The sequence below is a fragment of the Callithrix jacchus genome, chromosome 1 (genome assembly GCF_049354715.1).
Source record: "Callithrix jacchus isolate 240 chromosome 1, calJac240_pri, whole genome shotgun sequence".
NCBI lineage: Eukaryota > Metazoa > Chordata > Mammalia > Primates > Cebidae > Callithrix > Callithrix jacchus.
This window is the reverse complement of record NC_133502.1, coordinates 177,577,879-177,586,968: the sequence shown is the minus strand read 5'-3', so window position 1 is coordinate 177,586,968 and position 9,090 is coordinate 177,577,879. Positions and strand designations below refer to the sequence as shown.

Genomic DNA, 9,090 nt, shown 5'->3' with positions numbered 1-9,090 from the left:
TGGTCATCAGTGCTGTCTGCAGGTCAGGCATTTCGCCCGGGACATGTCCCAGAGCCATGGGTTCTCATGCCATCCTCACTGTCCACATTTCACAGATGAGGGAAGGAGATCATCAGCAAGACAATCACCTTAAGAGACAACAGGCAAGCGGCCAAGCAGGGACTGAAGCCCAGGCCAGCCTGATTCTAGAAACCCTAAGTGGTGGCTGTGTTTTAGATGGCCCCTAGCAGGATCTAAGATTCTGACTTTGGTCCTAAGAAGACCAATAGCTAGTAGGCCCCCTGTTGGGGCTCCTGAAGAGGGGATGACGGGGGTACAGGGCTATAAATAGGAAGGCACAGAGCTTCAAGAAAGGCTACACCCAGGAATGAGCTCAGCCCACCGGACCAACAAAAGCAGAACCCAAGACAAGACCAGGGCAGGCCAAGGAAGGGAACATCTGATACCACCTCCCAGCCTAACCCTCAGCCCAAGGACAGGAATGAGGGATGCTGAATTGGCCATCAGTCAATACCCTGCCTCCCCTGAGCCATAGCCCCACTCCTAGGCACCTGGCCAGGGGAGTTTTCTAGGTTCTGAGAGCCAGGTTGTCATCCCTGGGCTTTGGGGTTAAATATCACAGCAGTCTATAAACAGGATTTTTAATATTTGTATAAATAGACCACAGTATTACCAAAAAACTGTAAGGACAGCGTGGAAAACAGATTTTGAAACCCGTGCATAGAGCCTCTCCTGGGCTGCCGCCTGTCCCGTCCGGCTGTGCTGTAGGGAATGCTGGAAGGTCAGGAATGCTCCTCTAGGGGGCGTCTGCAGCGTGAGGGCCTGAGCACAGAAGACTCGGCTCCCCACGCCTGCTGTTGACCTCTTGATCTATTATAAAAATAACGTCAGCAGGCAGGTAGTTGGAGTCGTGATTACTCGGGGAGGGGGTGACTGGAGGTGCCCTCCACCGTATAGGCCCTGGCAGCCGGCAGCACCCCCACTGCTCAGGGTGCAGTGTGGGCTGGTGGAGAGGGGTAGGCGGGCACACAGCACTACCCTATCTTTGCACGTGCCGGACAAATGCTTGCACCAGCTGGATCAGAGGCTCCTGACTCTCAGGGCTGGCTTTGGAGAGAGAGGTGGACTTTCCCTGCGGTGAGGGGAGGACCCCAGTGGCAGGGGAGCTGGGGGCTCCCCGGCGGAAGTAGCGCGAGAGGCTGGAGAGCAGCGTGCTCTACAAGAAAAAAAAGCGGCTTGGTGAGGCTCAGCACATCTAGCCACTGTTCCCAACCCTTGGGGAATGCCAAGCAGGACCCCACAGGGTTCTGGTCCTACTGGCCTAGCCCCCTCCAACCAGCCTTCCCTATCCATCCATACCAACTCAGAGCTGAGTTCCTGCTTCATCCGCTGTTTGTCCCGGGGGTGCACAGCTGGGTCCCTAAGGTACCGCATCGCCTGGGAGATGAGCAGGTAGAAGCAGTTTTCCATGGTAAACATCAGGAGAGACCTAGGAGAGGCAGGTTTTTGGCACTGCTGCAAAGGGCCAGGCTGGCAGGTGCAAGCCATTTAGCCAGAATAGTGAGCCCATGACACTGCCCCACCCCCTTATCAAATCCTAGAAAAAGGGCTTACTTTAATGTCCTGGTCCCTTCTGCCTGTGTGCTGAGCCCCACTGCCTGGGTGAGGGGCTCCTTTTTCTTGTCCAGCTGAAGAGAAGCAAGGGTAAAAAACTAAGACAACAGTAACAGCCCCACTTACTGACAGCCTCCTACTAGCATGTCCTGTACTACACAAATCCCATTAGTTACCTCATTTCATCCTCATAGTAATTCTCATGGTGCTGTCATATTCAGTTTATGGAGAGGAGCAGGCTCAGGAGGCTAGTACCATGCCCAAGGTTGGCTGGGAAGTGGAAGCTGGGGGGAGAGGACAGCAGCTGACAGCACCAACTTACCTCTCCAAGCATGTTGAGGGCCACATTCACTGTGGCCAGAAGGGTCCCGAAGGAGGGGGCCACTTCGGAGTCAAAAGTGGGAGTGGTAAAGCTCAGGGCAAACAGGAAGTTGTATTCAGCAAGGTCCAGGGACTGTGAGACAAGAGCCATCAATCACTCAGTTAAAGCCCCAGGCAGCTCTCTCTGTGCACAGCAGAGCACAGCTGTTAGCGGAAGTGGTGCTAAGCTGGTGACGGCCAGTACCTGATCTAGCAGGATCTGGCAGACATCCGGGGTGAAGTGGCGCAGAGCTGCCAATGTCCTGCTGAGGATCTTGAGAAGGCCGTACTGAACTGTGTGCAAGGCCCGCTGTTCCGATGCCTCTGTGTCAGTGGCAGGCTGCTTGGAGGAGGAGGAAGGGGCAGCAGAAGCAGCAGACGGCCTCTGGACTCGCTGGGCAACAACTGAGGGGAGGCCATCCCCATTTTTGTTCTGGGGAGAGTCAAGAAATAAAGGTGGAACTGGGAAAGCCAGAGTGAGGTATCCCAGGCCCTCACGGCGCAGGACGAGTACCTGTAAGTAATGCTGCAGCATCTTTCGGCTGTGCAGAAGGGAGGTGCATGCCTGGCACAGGTAACCCAGGTTGACCTGGGAGAGAGACAGCAGGGATATGAAGGGATTCTCTTGGCAGCAGCCCAGTCACCCAACTAGGTCAACCCAACAGCTCTCCACGTAACACCCACATGCTCCTCTCTCACTGCTGCTCTTCCCTCCCTCCCTCATGCTCCCTTGGCTACTCTCCAGCTTAAAAGCCCTTATAGCCGCCAGGTACTCAGGGGCCAGCAGGGCTCAGGACTGGACTGTTTCCCTGGGACCCAGCTAGGTGCCTGGTATATTTTAAGCCCCTAAAATAAAGATGATGAGGATTATAGCTGATTCCATTTCTCAGGAAAAGGATAAAAACTTACAAATAGTGGAGTAGTGACTTGGCCAAGGTCATACAACCAGCAGATGACAGAAGCCTGGAGTGTGTCTTCTTTCCCACCCCTTCTCCAGCTGCTTCCCAGCTCCAGGTGTGTTTTGTTTTTTTGTTTGTTTGTTTGAGACGGAGTCTCCCTCTGTTGCCCAGGCTGGAGTGCAGTGGTTCGATTTTGGCTCAATGCAACCTCCGCCTCCGGGGTTCATGCAACTCTCCCGCCTCAGCCTCACAAGTAGCTGGGATTACAGGCATGCGCCACCACACATGGCTAATTTTTGTATTTTTAGTAGAGATGGGGTTTCATCATGTTGGCCAGGCTGATCTCAAACTCCTGACCTCAGGTGATCCACCCACCTTGGCCTCCCAAAGTGCTGGGATTACAGGTATGAGCCTATAATGCAGCCCCAGGTGTATTCTTAAGGTATCTGGACCAAGGTCTAACCGATAAAGTCCAAGTTCTTAACCTACATGGCTGCCCTTGACTATGGAAGGAAACATTTAGCCAGAGTAATCACATGATGCCAAACCCTGTGCTCTCCAAGCGAAAAGCCCACCTTCAGGAACATCCTGCAATTCACTAGGGGTGCCCCAGTGAGGGCTCACAGCCTCCCTGCCTCCAAGCATTACCCCAGACTCCAAGACACCATCTGAGGCTCCCACCTGGATATCACGCATGAGCTGAGGCAGGTGGAAGTGCCACTCCTTCATGAAGTTGGAGAGCTGCAGAATAAAGCCCACGGTGTGGTCCGCCTCCTCCAGGCAGGCCAGACTCTGCACTGTCCTCACTGCACTGAGGCACTGGGAGGAAAGGAGACATCAGGGAAGGATGGGGATGGCTGAGGGGCCTGACATACCCACACCTGCCCTCCTGTGGAGAGGAAACGTCCCCGGCCCCCAAATGCTGAGGTGGCAACACAAGAAATGGTTAGTGGTACAATGAAGATTCTGACCCAAGACTGTTCTCATCTCAGCAGACTGGCTGGCCAGTGAGTCAGCAGAGTACTGAGAGCATCTCAGAAATGAAGGCATCAACACCCCCTGCTACTGAGGCCTAGGCTCCATACCCATCTGTCCCACGAATGGCCCAGAACCTTTTTTACCCTGAGACTCCCACCCTGTGATGCAGGCAGCCCCCTCACCTGTAAGGTCCGCTCTTGGTGAACACCCACAAAGTCCAGGGCCTCAGTCAGGAAGTTGTAGCGCAGGGTTTTGAGCAGCTGCTCCATCAAGGACATGGACAGGCGGTAGACTCCTGGCCAAGAGGGGGCATCCAGAGACTTCCGAGAGGCACTAGGTATCTAAGACACAAACAGCAGACAAACTGAGGAACCCTGCTGACAGGCAGGGCCTTCCTGCAGTACAGCAGCTAAGGCAGCCCAGCTGCTGGGAGGAAAAGACCTCTCAGAATAGACACAGCCACTGCCTGGTGACCAGGGGGCCAAGGCCAGCAGATGCAAGGAAGAGCACCAGGCCGACACAAGATCCAAGGTTCCAGGCTCAAACCTGCCACTCACTAGCCATGTGAACCCAGACATGTCACTACCCTGCTCTGGCCCCCACATGCTTCCTCTAAGGGGTAGCTGGGCTAGATGACCAAATACTTAATGACTCTTACGAGAGGTTCAGAAGACTACTCTTTTGGAATTAGGAGGTATATGTTAAACTAGAAATAACCAAGGGACACAGAGGGCAGGGTGCTGAGGCCCCATCAAGCCCCCACACCACCCGCTTCCCTTCTCCCAGTCCTAGTCTGGTGGGGCAGGGGTGAAGTCACAATGACACACTGTCTTTAGGAGTGACAGGAGATGACAGCTGCCTTGGCTAGAGGCCTGGTCCCAGGGATGTGTTCTCAATCTGGTTTAGTCCTCCTCACTCCTGCAACAGGAAGAATCCATCCCATCTCCCAGAGGTAGTGCACAAAGGCCAGGTGGTGCCTTTTTAGTGGTGAGTTTCTCTTGCTAGAGATCCGCCTGGGGGCAGGGAAGATTCCTCACCATCAGTGTATTAGGCCACAAAGAGGAGTGCAACTTCCAGGGAAAGGCAGGGGGGGACACTTTTCTACTGGAACTGTAGGCTGGCCAGGCCAGGCCTCCTGGCAAGCTCCTGACACTCACCTGTGCTGTGCCATTGGTGCTCAGCTGGTACACACTCAGAAGGGGCAAACAAATGCTCTGGGTGATGCCAGCTCCAGCCACTGCTGTGGCTCCCTGTGAGAAGGGAAAGACAGGGAATGAGATGGAGCCTGCCCCTGCCCTACCCAGGGCAGGTAGAGCTCTCAGGCTAGACCGTAGCTTCAGGGATTGTCAGTACCACCGACCCCCGCCAGCACAAGCAAGGACGCTCCCTCCTGCCTTTGGGCTGGCCTCCTACCTGCTGAGTGCGAGCCAGGGTGAGGAGCAGGTGCAATGCGGCCTCAGTGAAATGCAGGTTCTGCTTCATGCGAAGGCTCACCTCTAGGGTGGTAAGGAGGGTGGGCAGGATGGGGAGCCTGCGGGTCACCTGCAGCCAGGAGTCACCATCCTCATCTACCTCACACAGCTCCTTGGCCAGGTGCAGGCCCAGGACACACACCTGCTGGGGCCCAGGGGCAAAGATGAGTAAAAGGCAGAAGAAGAAGAGGACAACGACAAGCAGCTGTGGGCCTGGTTGCCCAAGACCTTCTTGGATATACACAATGCCAAGTGAGCTTCAGTGACAGAGAATGCACACTCTCTCCCACCCTGCCCCTCTCCTGTGTCTAGCTCTCATTGAACAGCAACAACTCCAGCCACCCTAATGACCAACCCCTAAATTGGCTCTTCCTTTCCACACTGCCACCACCCTTGTCAGTACCACCTCTTGTCTCACGTTGGACACTCTAACCAACTCTGCCAATGGAGTCTGAGGGACCTCTCTGGCTCTGCTTGACACCACCTCTTGCTTTGCTGCTGTAACCACCTCCTAAATGGTCCTTCTCCATCCTCTCTAATCTACCTTCCTATCAGTGGCCTTTCAGACTTCTTTCTGGCCATGAACCACAGTACTAAAGACTTTTGAGACTATACCCTCAGGTACATGTTTACAGGTTTTCACTAATAATACCTACCCAACATCACACAAGGCACAGTGATATTTTCTTAAATATTTTATTCTACTCATTTTAAACAATGCTGGCTGTTACAAAATGTGCTAATTTTAAGGCTCCCTAATAGGTCATTACCCCACAGTTTGCAAAATACTATTTGATACCGCATCCTGAGTGATCTTTCTTGGGCAGGCCTGTAATCCCAACACTTTGGAAGGCTGAACTGGGAGGATGGCTTGAGGCCTGGAGTTTAAGTTCAGAATGATTTTTCTAGAGTAAAAATCAGATCAGTTTTCTCCCCTGCTTAAAAGCCTGACCTCGCTTCCTTTTTCACTTTGGATCCAAATCAAGGACCCTGATGAAGCTGCCATCATCCAGCCCCAGCTCCTCAGTCCTCACCTTCCTATGCTCACGCTAGCTTTTCTTCAGGTTACTGGACAATTCTAAGCACAGCTGGCCAGGGGCTCTTCTCACTGCCCAAATCTTCCCTGCACCTTCATTTGCCACAGCTACTATCCCCAAGTCATTGCTGAAAAGGCACCTAAGTCCCAGATCAGGTTAGAGACAAGACTGTAAGTCTGCCCTGCACTTCTCTCCTGCAGTGCTGGTCACAAGAGGCTTCCCCTGCTTTTATGCCGTGTCTGATCTATTAACGTTTCCCACCAGGCTGTGAACTCCAGAAGTGCAGCCACTCTCTGTCTTGCTCACTAGTTACCTCCAGTCAGGCAGAGAGCTGCTGGGCAGTGGAAAGGACAGATGGCCTTCTAGGGCACTCTCTCACCCCATCACGCTGGTCCTTGTGCCGGGGCCGAGAGCAGTCGTCTGTCTCCATGCTGTCCTTGTCCTCTGCAGCACTGCCTGATGCCAGGCTGTGGCGGGTCTGGTCAAAGAGTGCAATCACTTCCTCTTGGAGGGTCTCACAGACATTCAGCACCAGCTGGGAGTACTGGGGGATGTCATTTACTGCAGAGTAGACAGGGAGGGACGCTGTCATGCTTACCAGGCCAACTCTCACTGTCCACCAAAGTTTCCTTCCTAGGCAGGGGGCTAGGAATGTAGTAGGGTGCTACAAGGGAGAGCCTCTGTCCAGTAGGAGAGGGACGAGAGACAGGTGGGGGAAAAAATAGCTTTCCTGAGGTAGAATTCCAAGATTAGAAACTCAAGAGTCCCAAGAGAAACGTGTGATTCTAAGCTGGTGGAAGCCCTGCCCGGCTGTCAGCAGCTGCTGCTCCCCCTGCCTCTGCCCCTCACCTCTCATCTCCTTCATCTGCAGCACTGTGATGAATGCTGAGAACACCTTGGCCTTGGTCTTCTCCATGAGTTGCTGGTCGGCCTGCAGCACTCCCTCCAGGATCTCCGTCAAGGGTCCAAGGATTTCATCCACAGAACCTAACTCTCTAAAAAGAATACAGGGTGGGCTGGGCATGGTGGCTCATGCCTGTAATCCCAGCTCTTTGGGAGGCCAAGGTGGGCAGATCACCTGACATCAGGAGTTTGAGACCAGCCTGGCCAATATGGTGAAACCCCATCTCTACTAAAAATACAAAAATTAGCCAGGCGTGGTGCAACATGCTTGTAATCCCAGTTACTAGGGAGCTGAGGCTCAAGAATCACTTGAACTTGGGAGGCGGAGGTTGTAGTGAGCTGAGATTGTGCCAACTGCACTCTAGCCTGGGAAACAGAGTAAGACTCTGCCTCAAAAAAAGAAAAAAAAGAAGAATACAGGGTGGAGAGGGAGACAAAATGCCTCATAAAAGGCCACACACTGCCCCCACTCCATCTCAGGATACCCACAGGTCTGCCTCATCTCCTATCATTCCCATTCCTCAAGATGGAAACTCAGTGCAGCTCCATGTTCACCTCCTTCAGGAAGGCAAGCAGGCACTAACAAGAAGGCTCTGGCCTTGGACCTGCCTCTGCTGGCACAGCCTTACCTCTTCCACTGCCGGAGGAGGATAAGCAACAGAGTGCACTTCATGGAACCAAGGCGGAGGCAGTTCACTGAGGCTGGAACTAGGAGCTGAAGGGAGACAGTACCAGTCAGAAGTCTGGCCTCCTGTGGCAGACACAGTGGCAAGATTCGCATGCTATCCACAGGGCACCTCTGGTCTCACTGCTTTTCTTCCCAAGCAGTCAGCTCCCAGGGGTAGAGTGGAGGGGAGAAGCCAGGGATGGCATGGCAGCAGCAGAGCTCTGCTGATCCACCGCAGCCTCAGGCTTCCCAGGCCAACCTGAGCCTGTGACCTGACCATTTGTGCAACTGGCTGGCAGACTCATGAGCTCTGCTATTTGACTTCAAAGACAACCTCTCTGAGAGAAATATGAAATCTCCCAGACACACTTACTAACGCTTTGGTTCCATCAAGCACGTCAAGAAAGAGCTGGTGACGCACCACAGGGTCAGTCAGGTGCATTGTATCTGCCTGCAAAGGAATAGAAAAAGGTTTTAGCTGGGAAAATTCCCCAGAATTTTAGAAGCCAACAAATGTGGGGTCCTCTGTTAGACAATTAGTCATTGGCAAATCAGTCTCCCTGATTTAAAATAGGGCTTATAGCCTGGGCAGCATGATGAGACCCTATCTCAACAACAACAAAAAAATTTTTTTAATTAGCTGGGTATGGTAATACATGCCTGTAGTGCCAGCTACTTGGGAGCCTGAGGAGGGAAGATCACTTGAGCCCAGGAAGTTGAGGCTGCAGTGACCCATGACTGCACGCTGCACTCCAACCTGGACAACAGAGTGAGATCCTGTCCTCTAAAAAATAAAGTAAAATAGGGCTTGAAGACCCTGCTATTCCTCTGTCGATGCTTAGACATGGTCAGAATCAAGCCCAGGTTCACCTCCTCTTTGTGACTCTGTCTTCCCTCTGCTTAGAATCCTTTACAGCCTTCTCAGTGCCCGGGAAACGCAAACCAAACTCTTCAACATGGTTCAAAGACCCCACAGGATCTGGTCCAGCTGATTATAGTATCAGTCCCAACTGTACACACTCTAGTCCAGCCCTGCTTGCCTCTTTTGGAAATATATCAAGCTCTTTCCACTGCTGGAACTTTGCACTTGCAAGTCCATCTGGCTAGACTTCTCCCCTCCACAGGCTCTCTACCAGGAAGGTTTCTTCACAAACTCAGCT

The 9,090-nt window shown here is 53.0% G+C and overlaps 1 protein-coding gene across 2 annotated transcripts in view; it reads right to left on the bottom strand.

Annotated features, from left to right (window-relative positions):
• Nucleotides 1–627: 627 nt before the first annotated feature.
• NUP188 (nucleoporin 188) overlaps nucleotides 628–9,090 on the bottom strand; it is a 55,504-nt gene continuing 47,041 nt past the window's right edge. The window contains exons 31-44 of one of the 2 annotated variants that reach the window (XM_017976636.4): nucleotides 8,304–8,381; nucleotides 7,893–7,978; nucleotides 7,210–7,355; nucleotides 6,740–6,921; nucleotides 5,265–5,465; nucleotides 5,009–5,101; nucleotides 4,034–4,192; nucleotides 3,555–3,692; nucleotides 2,489–2,563; nucleotides 2,180–2,407; nucleotides 1,937–2,068; nucleotides 1,615–1,688; nucleotides 1,360–1,489; nucleotides 628–1,216 (exon numbers count right to left, since the gene is read on the bottom strand). In XM_017976636.4, the coding sequence (XP_017832125.2) occupies nucleotides 1,040–1,216; nucleotides 1,360–1,489; nucleotides 1,615–1,688; nucleotides 1,937–2,068; nucleotides 2,180–2,407; nucleotides 2,489–2,563; nucleotides 3,555–3,692; nucleotides 4,034–4,192; nucleotides 5,009–5,101; nucleotides 5,265–5,465; nucleotides 6,740–6,921; nucleotides 7,210–7,355; nucleotides 7,893–7,978; nucleotides 8,304–8,381 (1,899 nt within the window). In that variant the 3' untranslated portion in view covers nucleotides 628–1,039. Of the gene's footprint in view, nucleotides 1,217–1,359; nucleotides 1,490–1,614; nucleotides 1,689–1,741; nucleotides 1,899–1,936; nucleotides 2,069–2,179; nucleotides 2,408–2,488; nucleotides 2,564–3,554; nucleotides 3,693–4,033; nucleotides 4,193–5,008; nucleotides 5,102–5,264; nucleotides 5,466–6,739; nucleotides 6,922–7,209; nucleotides 7,356–7,892; nucleotides 7,979–8,303; nucleotides 8,382–9,090 lie in introns of those variants that run through there. The other variant, XM_078329072.1, reaches the window with a different exon arrangement.